The following is a 15,186-nucleotide window of genomic DNA, read 5'->3' as shown; positions in this document are numbered from 1 at the left end:
ACCTTTGGTAATATTGTATTTTTTACATAAATATTGCATTTACGATCATATCCATGCATTAAAATTTTGGTTAATATTTACAGATGTATATTAAATTTATGTATGTACATATTTACTAATAAATAAAAATATATAAAAATAAATTTGAATTATATTGGTTCTTAATAATAATATTTCGGTTTTTACAACCGAATTAGTTTTAAATGTTAGTAGTTATGCTTATTAAATATTCACTGACTTTAATCGAAAATTCGGTAGTGACAACTAACCTGTGTTCTAAAAATGAAGTGTTAGGAAACGATATATTCGATAATTACAATCAATTCATGTGGTAGTTGTTGTAACCGACTAAATTCGATTGGAAACAAATTCGGTTGTGACAACGAATCTATTTTCTCTGTGTATACAATTGATTATTTAATAGACCAGTCCTTATAATACACAGAGAAAACAGATTCGTTGTCACAATCGAATTTGTTTCCAATCGAAATGCAAATATGTACATCTTGATGTTTGAAATAATCTTGAAATTTGTTTACTAAATTCATCCTGTATTTTTGCCAACTGCATGGTCAAATTATGCCCTCATACAAATGTACGACGAAACTGTATCAAACATTATCTGCACAGTATCTGAAAACAGAACAAAGGATTTTTCTAAAAATTTGTTTAAAGAAATAGTTTCGATTTTCTTACCATAACGTCTATGCGATTTCTGGGTACAGACTTCCTTGGGTACTTGGGGTTGCTGGCCAATTTCAAGGTCGTAGGTCTGCGGAAATCTGCAAAACTTCTATTTATTTTCAATTTTTTATTTTATTTGTAAATGTCTGTTCTTTTTTATTTATTTATTATTTTAGTACTAAATATTTTTAAATGTCAAGTAAACTAACCATTTGTATATTGAATTCGATTGGAAATACCGAATTAGATTTTATTGTAATAAATATCGATTTTTTCGGTTGGAAATACCGAATTATTCTCTATTTTGTTAATATAACCGAACTTTCTATACTTTTAATTGAAGTATGTGGGTGCCACAACTAAAAACAAATGTTTGGCATTAATAAAAAGATGTAAACAAAATTGTGATTACAAGTACTGATATTTACAGTTGAAGAAAATAATTGTATATTTAATTCGGTCTTGCTAAATGACATAATTAAAATAACCGTTTATAAAGCTCAAGTTGGTTAGATTAACTGAATGTATAGTTACGCGAACCTTAGTTCGATTACAGTTTTGTTTTTTCAGTTGTAATTATATAAAATATGTTGAAAGTATTGTTTTTTAATAACTACAACTAATATTCTTTTATAGTAAATAAATAATTGCAACTGTGACCGATTTCCAACCAATCATTTTTCTGTGTGTAGTTCTAGACTAGTCAAGAGACCATTAAATAGACTAGTCAATGAACTAGAAAATATTCCATATACTAGGCAATAGACTAGTCCATATACTATACAAAAGACTAGGCTAGTCAAGAATGTCTAAGTGCTTATTCATCTTATTTCACGGTGATCTTTTTCACCCATTGGGTAGACTTGATAACGTGCTACCACGCGCCCCTGAACCCTTCTATGAAGAACTCACTTGAGAATTTGTATACATGGCTGTGCCGGTCCATGTGCAAGTACTTTGCTGAAGTACTCTAGCTATATAATCTCTTGCCAAAATAGCCCGCTTGCGGAATGACAGGTAGCATGAGATCAATCCCAATGCATACCCTGATAAGGAAAAAGCCATCACTGGTCTAAAGTCAATAGAAGGGGCGACCCTAACATCAGGTGAAATCAATCTTCCGGTATACCGCCACCACCTTTTAGATTTCATGAAAGATTGCATTATTTAAAATGCAATCCCCATCAACTAATGACCCATTCCAGTGCAATCCTTAACCTCTTAAAGCACGCGCAACACACTACTGAGATGGCCCTGTAGATTCGGCAACAGCACCTAGAGACGCATTTGGTAGTCCGTACATCAGTTCCATTCTCAGACTATAAAGAACGATGAATGACAGTCAAGTGTCAACCTGAAAATTCCCCAACCTATACTAGCGCCCTACTACGCGAAGACTAAGAGATACTCAACGGGATCAGGAATCCAGCATATGTTTCTCTGTCACATCAGCCAGTGACATCTTTTGAGATGGCAACAGCAGAGAGAATTCAGAGATATATGGCATAGGATATATCAGCCCTTCAACCAACATTCCTCTCCGCGAATTTGTGTTTAAACCACAGCCACTACGTGGATCCCGAAGGAACCTCAACTAACTGACCAGTGAGGACAAGTCCTACTTGCAACTGGCCACCCGTAGTGCCAGATTATATGATGCTCTGGTTCGACCAAACGTCAAATTCTAAGGAAAGCTCGAGGATATATTTGATCATCATTAGTTTATAGTCCCGGCAGACTAGAGGTATTGGTTGCACCTCTTTTTGCCGGGATATTGCTGTACTACCAAGATGGAGTTTTTATTAAGGTAACATGACCCGAGGGAAACTAGGCTAGTCAATATCATAGACATGTCTAATATACTACTTACTAATCCGATAGTTTAGTCTAAAAGCTAGTTAATAGACAAGTTATTAGACTTGCAAATAGAGCAATCCATAGATCAGCCGATAGTTACTTCCCTCGATTGGAATCTGTTGTACAATATAGAAGATCCCACAATAGTTCATTTACATTTGATTGAGTCGATATTTTATGCCTCGTGTCTTCTGCGATGTTTCTAGCCACAATTCGTCTGCGCGTAGTTCAAAGAAATCAATTAATGCAGTGAGTCCGTTACAACAATCGGCGACCTATAACATATAACGCATTAGAAGGTATATTTCATATACTAGTTAAGGGCTAGGTAGTCTTCAAATACTAAACAATAGAGTATGCTAGTCATTACTATGCTAATATACTAGTTTACTAGTCCAATAGTTTAGCCTAAATGCCAGTTAATAGACAAGTTATTAGACTAGCCAATTGACCAATTCATAGATCAGCCGATAGTTACTCACCTAGATTGGAATCTTTTGTACAATATAGCAGATCCCTCGGTAGTTAATTTACATTTGAATGAGTCAATAATTTATGCCTCGTATCTCTGTGAAGTTTCAAGCCATGATCCGTCTGAGCGTAATTGAATGAAATCAATTAATGAAGTGAGTCCGTTACAACAATCGGCGATCTATAAAACATATCTTAGAAGGTATAGCACGATTTCGCATATTGGTCACCATTGAGTACGAATCATTTAAAAATTACTATTTCTAAGACATGTTACCTTGATGATATTCCCCATCTATGTGATATTGCAATCTCTAGGAAAAGAGCCGGGACTTTAAACTGGTGATATAAAATGTAGGGCAGAGTTTCGGGTTTAATCTTGTCCCGGTTATTAGAGAGGTCTCTTGGGAATGCACGTGGTGATTGCTGTTTAAACCCAAACTTGCGCGATGAGAATGTTGGTTAAGAGCATGATGTACGGTAAACTTTACGGTCATGTGTATATGATATGGGATGAATGTGGGTGTATATAGGTCTCACCCGTCCGTATACCTAGAGTGAGAGTGTCGGATGTTTTTCCCAATGAATGTGTCGGATAAATGAGATGTGTGCTTAGTTGACTGATGACTGGTGTAAGGTATCTTATACAAGTTATACCATTGAATTTTCATTGTGTTCTCTGCGATTAAGAACAAGTCCTCGAGTTATTTGATGGATTCGTATTTTGGTCTACTATCAACAGAGGCCATCCCATCTGAGTGGTTGTAAAGGTTAGTGGTGTTTTTGCACCTCGAAAGTTACGCAACTGGGCAGCAATGGTCAGTGATTCGATAGCTCGAGTACTTAAACAAAGTGTTTGTATATGGACCGACAGAACCAACACGGTAGGTGCTCACAAAGCACTTCGATTTATTTCAAGGATTAGGATCAATGGACGCTAAACGTAAAATAGACTTCAAAAATGATTTATGTATATTAAGAGGTTTATGTGGAACTAGCATATTACAACCACTACCACAAACTAATAAAACTCTCTCCCCTACTGTGTTTTAACATTTCCTCCGAAGGACATTAATTTCATTTACATTTTGTCATTTTAGTCGTTGGTCGTTGTATTTTTTTCTTTTCCCTTCAAATATTTATGATCATTTTAAAAATGCATGTCTGTGTAGGAAGGAATACATATTTTCAATGTTCATGTAACACGTTCCAAAACTTTTCGTTATTGTTACTGCTATTGTGTAGTTAGTAATAAATGTTGTTGTTGTTGTTGTCGTATTTTTATCGGACCATATAATGTGAAATTGCACTTTGTTGATAAACTAAACCGCAACGTTTTTATTAAAACCAAAATGAGTAGATGGACGTATATAATTTGGTCAGTTAAGGAAAGGTATGAATTCTTTATGTAGAGGATTTTTAAAAGACTCTGAGAATTTTATATAGTTTAACTTATTGCTTATAAGTAGCTAGAGAAACATAGTCAATGAAGCGATTTATGTTCTATCACATTTCCTTTATGTCTCTTATTTCTCTCTAAGCGAGTCTCTATTGCTTCCTGTAGTTAATATTTCGAATTTTATTTTTTACCTGTATTGTAAGGGAAAACTTATTACTTTCTATTTTATGCATGTCACTTACATCATCTACGTTGTCACTCCCTTAATAGTCTGTACACAAAACTAGCGCGTTCCCCAATTGCTGCATTTTCCATGTGGCATTATAAAATACAAAAAACCACAAAATGTATCATGAGTAAACTGCACGTGACTTTTTAAATAGTGAAAAATAATGTTTTGAAACAAAAATTAAATAAAAATTGTGGTTTTCTAATGGAAATTGTTACAAGTTGCGAAGTGTTCATGTTACATGTGCCAAAGAAAAAGGATTTTTGTATTTAATTCTAAATTATACAAGTTTTTAAATGAAATGATGTTTTTTAATGTATAAATTTACTTAAGAGTTAAAGCCTTCTTCTTCGTTAGTTAATAATTTGAAAGGATGTATTTTATATCAGATATACCTAGTCCATAATCGGTTCTGTCTGCGTTCCTTTATTAGATTCTGTGGCGTTAATTAAACAGGCTAGGACACTACTAACTTAACCAACTATTTCCTTGTTGACTGTAAAATTTACGATTGCTCCGAAAACTCTGATCTTGTTCAATCCTATAATGATTTGCTTGGTTCATGATAATAGTTCATCAAAGTCAGATTTCATGTCATTACTTATGCTGCAACTTCAGCATTTGCTTCCTAAAACTTGTTCCCAAATTTTTGGACTCTAAGCTCTCGTGGAAACGTAATGCTGAGATAAGAACTCCCCAGAGCAGTACTGCTAAACGTAAGTATCTGCCCTTAACACTGCACATGCAGCTCTCAGCCCGGGTGCATGTTACCTTGATGAAGTCTTCCTCTTAGTGTTGTTGCAATTTCCGGGGAAAAGAGGTCCATCAATGCCTCTAGTCTACCGGGACTATCAAATGTATCCTTGGAATTTTTTTTGGAATGATTTGACATGGGGTAAAACCAGAGCACCAGAAAATCTGGTACCACGGGAACCGGTAGCCCGCATTGCAGAATTTCGGAATTTGTCTTGTCCCGTTTATTGGAGAGGTTCCATCGGTGACCACGTTGTGGCTGTGGTTTAAACGCAATTAAAGTCTGTAATTCGCAATAAGCTCGGTATTGTTGCCCAAGTCAATAGATACCCCACAGAGGAGTGACTGTAGGATTAAGCTTTGGAAATGAGTTGGTGTAGGATGAATGTAGGGGTATACGGAACTTACCGCCCGTATACTCAGAGTGTGTCTGTATGACGGATGTTGTTCTCTATGAGTGTGTCGAATTAATAAAATTGTGCTGGATTCAATGAAAGGTATCTTATTCAAGTGATACCATTGAATGTTCCTTCCTTGTGCAGATATGTTAAGGATTTACTCTGTTCATACTAGATTTACCAAAGTGTGTTCTCTGTGAGTAAGAACAAAGACTTTGGCTTATTTGATGCATTCGTATTTCGTTCTATCGAATACGTCTCTAGGTGCTGTTGCTGACTCAACAGAGTCCATTCCATCTGCGTGGTTGTAAATGGAAATGATGTTTTTGCATCTCGAAAGTTTGAAATTGGATAGCTCGAGTACTTATAGCACTATATTTTACACGGATCTTCAGAACCATGTACACAATTGCCACCTGCGTGTAAGAAACACAAAGTGGCAGTGGTGAATCGCCTAGTCAGCTCACCCAGTGGTTGAAAAAGTACCACCGTGAAATAAGGACAACACGGCATCTTCAACATCTTGTATATGCATCTCTTTACCCGGGAGTAATGTTACCTTTATTAAGTCTCCATCTTGGTGTTGTTGCAATTCAAAGGGAAATGAGATGCTACCAATTAATACCTCTAGTCTGTGGCGACTATAAACTGATGACTATCAACTGTATCCTCGGTCTTTCATTGGAATGATTTGATATGGGGTCGAACCAGAGCATCAGACAATCTGGTACTACAGGTGACCAGTTTCCTGCAGGACTTTGTCCTCGTTGGTCAGTTGGTTGGGATACTCGTAGTGGCTATGGTTTAAACCTAAATTCGGCGGGTGAGATTATTGGTTTTAGGTCTGATATATCCAAATATATGTCTATATTCTTTCTCTGTTGTTGTTGCCATCTTAACAGATGTCATTGGGTGATGTGACAGAGCAACTTATGCTGGATTCCTGAAAGCGTTGAATATCTTTTACTCCTCGCATAGTAGAGCATCAGTATGTTTGTTGGGGAATTGTCAGGTTAACATGCGGTGGTTGGATCATTATTTATGACCCTTGTCTTGTTATTTCAGGGAAGTTTTCACCATCTCAACGGGATGCATATTGATACATGGTACGCTACTAACGATTGAACGCTTTCACACAATTTTTCGGGGCAATAATTTAGTTAGTTTTACTTTGGGAATTCCTACATTTTATGTCGCATTATCTGGACATACGGAGAGATCCTGATCTATTGACTGAATATTTTTCGACTGCCAAATGCATCTCTACACAGAGGGAAAAATAAATATACACGCCTGGTACCAAATTGACACCAAACTGTTTATAATTTTTCAATAACATCCGTTGTCAAAGTATATACATACGTACGACAACACTATGTAATGTTATTTCTTTTTCCCTCTCTGTAGGCGCCGGTTACCGAAGCAATAAAGCTTAAATGTGCCAGAGCATATGCTAAGGTGTCGCTATGGAAACGTAAGTATGTATTTACTAGTTGGTCCATCTCGGTGTCATTCCCGTGATTAGGAATTCATCAGGTTCGTTTCTTGCGGCTTTTCAACAATAGCAAGTAATTTTTTTACATGTGTATAATTTTATTTGAAAAATTTACAACTATTTTTTAACTGTAACGGAAGAAGTACCAATAATTACCCCCTAAGCCTGTCATTCAGTACTTCTCCATTTGTCGGTGTTAGAAAGGCTCACAAACTTTCTATTTTGCCTCCGAAGACTGAATTTTAATCCCACAAATTTGTCAACATTAGAATAATCTGTTTCCATATCCTCCTACTATTCGATATATAGTTGAATTATCCGAACCAACCACGTAATAGTTACTTCAAAAGATATTTAGACCACAAAATCTAGGCGAATTCACTCAAATTTTCAAAATTACCTTATTATAACCAATAAAAAAACACTAATTCAATAAGTACCCCATAAAATTTGATAAATTTAAAAAGCCCTAATTCCCATAGCTAAACAAGTTTTCTCAAGTTTCGATAATATCAAACATATTTGCTTTAATCTCATAAATATTCCCACTTTATGCAACTTCATTTGTATACTTTCCTAATATAGCATCAATATGTGGTTTATTCCGCCTACCATTTAATTTATTCATTCACCACTAACACCTCGACTCTGTCACCGTCACCGAAATGCCACAAATACCAATACCATTACCAAATATTCCAAGCACAACATCCCTTCTTCAAAAATAACAAGAGGGTACCACCCGGTATAATGTGTGAAACATTTACAATTATGGCAGCCATTTCCGTTATATACACTCATGCATACAGGCGTCACATGTATATGTGTGGGGAAATTTTTGTGTGTGTATTTATGTGTCATTGTAGAAAACCCCAATACATATTTATACCCTACAATACATATTTATACCCTACACCACTTTTGTGCTGATGTTTGTAACGCACAATAATATTGGTCCTATACCCACCTTAAAGTATACCAATCGGCTCAGAATCATTTTCTGAATCGATTTAGCTATGTCCGTCCGTCCATGTAAACCTTGTAATCAAACTACAGGTTGCAATTTTGAAGATAATTCAATGAAATTTGGTACATGATCTTTTATGGTATCGTAGACGAAGACTATTGAAAATGGTTAACATCGGTCCATTATTTCACCTAGCCCCCATACAACTGAACCCCCCAATAGGGCTTGTAATCAAACTACAGGTCGCAATTTTGGAGATAATTCAACGAAATTTGGCACATGATCTTTTATGATATCGTAGATGAAGCCTATTGAAAATGGTTAACATCGGTCCATTATTTCACCAAGCCCCCATACAACTGAACCCTCGAATAGGGCTTTTAAACCTTGTAATCAAACTACAGGTCGCAATTTTGGATATAGTTCAATGAAATTTGGCACATGATCTTTTATGGTACCGTAGACGAAGCCTGTTGAAAATGGTTTACATCGGTCCATTATTTCACCTAGCCCCCGTACAACTGAAACCGCCGAATAGGGCTTTTAAGTTCATAATTATGTTTAATATCTCGACAAAAAGCTGCAAAAACCAAGTTGTATACAAGACTTGATGACCCTCACGAATTCCATAATAATAGGTTCTCATATAACCCTAGCCCCTATGAAAAGCCCCCATCAAAATTTCACTTAAATGTCCACAATTTTATTCAACAATAAACGGCTTAATTATGTATATCTAAGGCAAGGTACAATTCAACTTAAATGCTTTATTATGGCAACTAAATCATATTATATTTTTGTCAAAGGTGTAGGGTATTATATGGTCGGCCTAGCCCGACTATAATTTCTTACTTGTTTTTTTTACTCTGTTGTTTAAGAAGTGATCCATGTAACTCTCTTTAAAATATCAAAGTTGGTAAATTCTAAAGTATTTGACTTCTCTGTCACTAGTTACTTTAATGTCTCTAGGTAATCAAGCGTAAGCATTCTGAGAGAGAGAGTGATAAGTAGAGTGCAAGTTATATTCCAAAAAAGCAGACGTTTATAATCAATGTGAGAAGAGATCAAAATCTGTGAAGCATCAATCGACTTCCTCTTTAGGACAATCACCCCAAACTAACGGGATAACTTACTAACTCATTCATTCATTCACTACCACATACGTTTTTAAATTTTACCATTAAAATTATTGTTGGGAAAAAGCCGTTTTTGCCAAACTTTTTATGGTTTCTTTTTTATTGTATTTTTTTATTATTATTTTTTAAAACGAAACCATATGTGTGGCAGCCAAACAGCTCTTTTTCCTGGCAAAAATAAAAACAATATAAAATGTTAGCAAAATTTTTTGCAAATATTTAAATTTCTAAATGATTGTCGTTATATTTACCTTAAATTTAAACATAAATATTTTTAAATTAACAGCCTTGCATGTGACATTAAGGAAGAATATGTAGTTAAATTTTTATTAACAATTTGATTTTATATATAATGTTTTTTTTTTAATTTTTTACTTGCAGGATATTTTATTTCCTTTGATGCGCAATTTTCATAATTTAAATGGTAAGTAGTTTAGTTATTATTTTGGCATTTTATAAAACATTTTTTTATTAACGGAATAAAAATAAGTGACATATTTGAAATAAACAAAATGTTTTTATTAACTTAAAGTTTAAATTTTTAGATTTTGTTGTGACTTAAAAACTTAAATTTTTAAAAATGTTTAAGCCAGCAAGTTAAAATGTTTTTATAATCCTGGAAAAAGAATATAATTTCCATAACTAGTTTATAATGAATTCTATGCCATACACAAGTGACGTTCTATCTTAAGGTACATATGTACATATTTATATCAGTCGGCTAAGTTATGTCCTTCTGTTCTTCGTTCATCCATTTAAAAATTGTCATCAAAGTAAAGGTCAAATTTTGAAGATAATTTGATCTGATACATTTTGTTGTTGTTGTTGTAACAGCTTAAATTATACAAATTGAGGGGTTCCACATCAAAGTCCAAGCCTAAAAATTGTGCTAGGTTAGTGTTCTAGTCTGATAGACCGGAGATGGTTAGTTCGATTCCCACCTGAGGCAGTGGTGTACGGTCGCAATTTGAGCTCCATCAACGACGACGCCAAGGGCTAAATTGTGAAAAACTGATGTATTTCGTTAAGATAACCATTCACAGAACACACACATAATTCAACAACATTGTGGACCGTCGCCATGATTTTACAGTCGTTCGCATACGAAATCTCGTTCACTCCTTGTAGAGGAGCGGGAAGTTTAAAGAGGTAGACGATAAACAATAGCGGCGATAACATACCATCTTGTGATACGCCTTGTTTAATTCTACAGGGTTTGGAGCGTTTGATGTTCATAAAATCTTTCGCTTAAAGATGAACCTTCTTGATTTTTGTTGATATTGGTTCATTATAACGGACCGTCGAATATAATTATGTTAAATATAAACTGGAACGTTCATAGCTCACTTCGAAATACAATGCAATTTGACATCATTTGACTAACCTAGATCTGTATCGGTCCATAACTAGTCATAGCTCCCATATATGGTCCACATCCAAAACTCGAATAAAGATACAAAATTTGATATAAATATATTTTGTGTATATCGGTCCATAATCGGCCATAGCACCCGTATGAGGCTACTTCCAATCGGAATATATAAATCAATTAATAGAGAAATCGTTATAAAATTCATCATGAATTGTCTACTATATGTAAATCAATCTGCGAATTTTTTCCCGGATCGGTCATAGCTCCCATATAAGGTTCATTTCCGATAAACTCTTAAACAGACATATTTAATTACTAAAAATACCTCATGAATATGTTGAAAGTTTATATTAATCGCGCAGCTAAAGTTTTTTTCGGGTCGATCCATAATTGGCCATACCTTACATACACATGCGTAAGGTCCACCTTCGAAAATTATTTCAAAGCACATATTGAATTGACAAAACGATTAAATTCGAAAAAAAAAATTCTAAATGAGTCCATAATTGGTCATCCACTTCTGAAAATCACTTAAACACACATATTGCATTAATATATAAGGATATATCTGGATAAATCTCGACATGAGTGTGTTTTATGTATCGACAAATCATTCTGCAAAACTTTGTTCAGATTGGCCCACTATTGGTCAAAGCTTGCGATTGGGGGTAAAATTCGACACGAATACGTTTTGTATATATCGGCCCATAATTGTTCATAGCAATGTTTGAATTGCATCTTTCTTAAGCAGACTTTTCAAATTATGAAAGAATTGAGAAATCCTTATTAATAAAGCAGAAACCTTAAAAAATTAAAACATCAGTCCACAATTAAGCCCAACTAACCTCAATAGGTCATTTATAAGGGGCTTTTAGATATTATTTGGTCATGTCAGTAAATGTGTATATTTTCACTTTAAATAACATATTTTCAACAGATTTTCTTAACGTAAAGAAATCAAAAATGTAAAATAAGATCCAGCACCCTGTAAGATCTATAAAGGTAAAAAAAGTTATTCAAAATATTATGAATCCAACATTGTAAACCTTCACTTACAGCCACCACAGACACTAAAGAAACATTAAAGAAATTTAAACCAGTAAAATGAAAAGGTTTACGATTTGTGACTATAGATAAGGTAACAAATTTCAAAAGTTTAACATTGTCTGGAGTATTCGAGGAACGCTCAATCACTATTTCCCATTTGGACTCGTAATACATGGTACTAAGTTGATCGGTCTACAAGTAAACAAATATATATATAAATATGAACAAAACTAAAACAATATTAAAGCAGATACATACCGTACTAATAATAGTCGAACCCAATTGACCAAAAGCCAAAATCTCTTGAATTTTGCCTATAGCCCAAAAAGCATAACCAATACTATTGACCGGGCTCTGGAAAAGCAATAACAATAAAACAAAAACGCATATTATTTATTTATCTATCTATCACAAAACTCACCGTATAAACTTTAAATCCCAGGGCACACAATGATATGGCACTAAATGAAAACATAACAAATATACGAAATGAAAATTCATCTTGTATCTCCCGGGCAAATTTATTTAATCTTAAGTTTTCCTTTAATGTTTCCCTTAGTACGCGCTCATATTTCTCCACAATATTACTATTTAAATTACTCTTCAAAATCGTATCCACTTTTTGTTTAAACGTTTCACGCATCATTAAATAACGACCATTTAGATTAAATATTAATAGGCCCAATGTGTTGCCTTCGCCAAACATCATGGTGGTGACTATAAAACCCACCCAAATGTTACTCATTAGTAGTGGAAAATAGATGTAGAAATTATTCTTGTAATCCACGGTTGGTATCATTTTATAAAGGAGTTCTCTTCTATTGGTGGCTAAGACATAGACCGCAGTGACAATGTATGAGTTTAAGGCCAAGAAGTAGAGTAGAGAAAATGTTAAAATTGGCCACATTTGTCGTTGGATTTTCTTAAAGAGTTTCAGGTTGACTGATCTAAGTAGGATGTGAAAGAAAATTGAAAATTTATAACATTTATAATTTTTAACGAATTTTTTATTAAAACTAAATAACATTTTAGAAATACTGATAACTGGTCGATCATGTCTGACAATACTTTTTTCTATATCTATATCTTCTATAAAGTGTGTTCTGTAGACAGTTTTTCAGTAAACAGTTTTATGAACAAAAGAATCTTCTTTAAAAAGTTTTTTATAAATACATACATATGTATGTTTTCCTAGATACAGATTTAAAGACAGTTTTATATTGAAAAACTTATTTTATTGAAGGTTTTCTGTAGAAAGTTAAATAATTTCTATATAAAAGTTCTCTCAGTTGAACACTTTCTATATAAATACTCCATTTGGTAAGTAAAAATGCTACTTCTGTTGAAACTTTTTTTTCTGTACACAGTTTTATATAGTACAATGCCTTTTGTAGGCAGTTTTTCTACGGAAGAATGTCCTCTGTAAATATGTTTTTTTTTTATAGAAAAGTGTCTTCTGTGGACTATTTTTATGATTTAAAAAAAAGTGTCTTCTGTGGTTTATTTTTACGGAAAAATGTCTTTTGTAGAAAGTTTTCTGTGGTGAGTTTCCTAAAGAATTTCGGAATTTTCTATAGAAACTTATATCCTGTAAAGAATTTTCTGTAAAAAAGATTTCTAAAAATAAATGTGTCTTTTGTAGGAAGTTTTCTGATGGAAGGTGTATTTTTTTTTTGACATTTATAAAGCGTGTTAGTTAGTTAGTTAATTAGACTAGTTAGTTAGTTAGTTTAGTTAGTAGTTAGATAGTTAGTTAGTTAGTTAGTTAGTTAGTTAGTTAGTTAGTTATTAGTTAGTTTAGTTAGTTCAGTTAGTTAGTTAGTTAGTAGTTATTAGTTAGTTAGTTAGTTAGTTAGTTAGTTAGTTGTTAGTTCGTTTAGTTAGTTAGTTAGTTAGTTAGTTAGTTAGTTAGTTAGTTAGTTAGTGTAGTTAGTTAGTTAGTTAGTTAGTTAGTTAGTTCTTTTATTTTATTTTATTTTATTTTTTTATTTTATTTTATTTTTTATTTTATTTTATTTATTTTATTTTAGTTTAGTTAGTTAGTTAGTTAGTTAGTAGTTAGTTAGTTAGTTAGTTAGTTAGTTAGTTAGTTAGTTAGTTAGTTAGTAGTAGATTCGTTAGTTAGTTAGTTAGTTAGTTAGTTAGTTAGTTAGTTAGTTAGTTAGTTAGTTAGTTAGTTAGTTAGTTAGTTAGTTAGTTAGTTAGTTAGTAGTTAGTTAGTTAGTAGTTATTTAGTTAGTTAGTTGTTAGTTAGTTAGTTAGTTAGTAGTTAGTTAGTTAGTTAGTTAGTTAGTTAGTTTAGTTAGTTAGTTAGTTAGTTAGTTAGTTAGTTAGTTAGTTAGTTAGTAGTTAGTTAGTTAGTTAGTTAGTTAGTTAGTTAGTTAGAGTAGTTAGTTAGTTAGTTAGTTAGTTAGTTAGTTAGTTAGTTAGTTAGTTAGTTAGTTAGTTAGTTAGTTAGTTAGTTAGTTAGTTAGTTAGTTAGTTAGTTAGTTAGTTAGTAGTTAGTTAGTAGTTAGTTAGTTAGTTAGTTAGTTAGTTAGTTAGTTAGTTAGTTAGTTAGTTAGTTATTAGTTAATCACTTTCTACTCACTCTTCAATAAAATTTCCGCATAAAATTTCTTCAGCAACTTCTTAAAATCATTCTTCCTCCAACCCAATGAAAACGCACGCAGATGTAATTCGATCAGCACCAAATACGTTGGTACACCCGTTAACATTTCATCTAAATTATTAAAATACACACGCAAATATCTCAACTCTGCATCATTGTGCACAACAAATGATAGAAATCCCAAAAACCATAGAAAACGATCAAAGAAGTAAAACCAATGTGGTGCGTTATCCTCCAAGGGCCAACAGATTATATTAGTCCAACGATACAATTTGAGTGACCAATTTAAAGGTACATGTTTCCCATTGGGTAAACGTGGTCTATACAGAATGTTAAACATTCTTCCAAAACAGCGTAGTTGTTGGCGAGAATAATAAACTGTTTCTAAGGATTTTAAATCACAACCTAGAAAATTTATATGAAAAATGTTCTTGTTTTTTATACAAAATATTTTTATTAAAAATTTATAATTTAAGCTATTTACTAAAGAACTTTTAATTAAGAAATTAAAAAAGTTAAAAAATTTAAACTATTTAAAGTAAAAACTTTCATAATTTGTTTATAGTTGTTGTTTGTTTTTATTGGCAATTAAGTTATTATTTATGATGCGTTAGATGTTGTTTTAGGAACATAGTTGTTTGAAGTATTTAGTCGGAGACAAAAATAAAGTTTCTTTTAAGGCAGCTCTCTTAAAATTAAGCTCTCTATTAATTAGGCCCAAAGGTTTAGTTACTAAATAAACTATTTATAAACCTTTCAAATGTGTT

At 33.0% G+C, this 15,186-nt stretch overlaps 2 protein-coding genes across 2 annotated transcripts in view; one reads left to right on the top strand and one right to left on the bottom strand.

The window, feature by feature from the left end:
• The window catches only part of LOC119611164 (sperm motility kinase 2B), an 82,181-nt gene that overhangs the window by 13,116 nt on the left and 53,879 nt on the right, over positions 1 to 15,186 (top strand). Inside the window, exon 2 of the mRNA XM_037966664.1 lies at positions 9,771 to 9,813. The gene's annotated coding sequence lies outside the window, so the exon portion shown is untranslated. The remainder of the gene's footprint in view (positions 1 to 9,770; positions 9,814 to 15,186) is intronic.
• Positions 11,705 to 14,759, bottom strand: LOC119611167 (odorant receptor 74a-like). The gene is made up of 5 exons (XM_037966665.1): positions 14,395 to 14,759; positions 12,230 to 12,755; positions 12,067 to 12,162; positions 11,818 to 12,000; positions 11,705 to 11,755 (listed from the first exon to the last, which is right to left on the bottom strand). The coding sequence occupies exons 1-5, from the start codon at positions 14,757 to 14,759 to the stop codon at positions 11,705 to 11,707; spliced, it is 1,221 nt and encodes a 406-aa protein (XP_037822593.1).

The sequence above is a fragment of the Lucilia sericata genome, unplaced genomic scaffold (assembly GCF_015586225.1).
Source record: "Lucilia sericata isolate MDLA Ls3-8-SP2 unplaced genomic scaffold, ASM1558622v1 Contig001382F_arrow, whole genome shotgun sequence".
NCBI lineage: Eukaryota > Metazoa > Arthropoda > Insecta > Diptera > Calliphoridae > Lucilia > Lucilia sericata.
The sequence above is the reverse complement of the archived record's forward strand: the minus strand, read 5'-3'. Positions and strand labels throughout refer to the sequence as shown.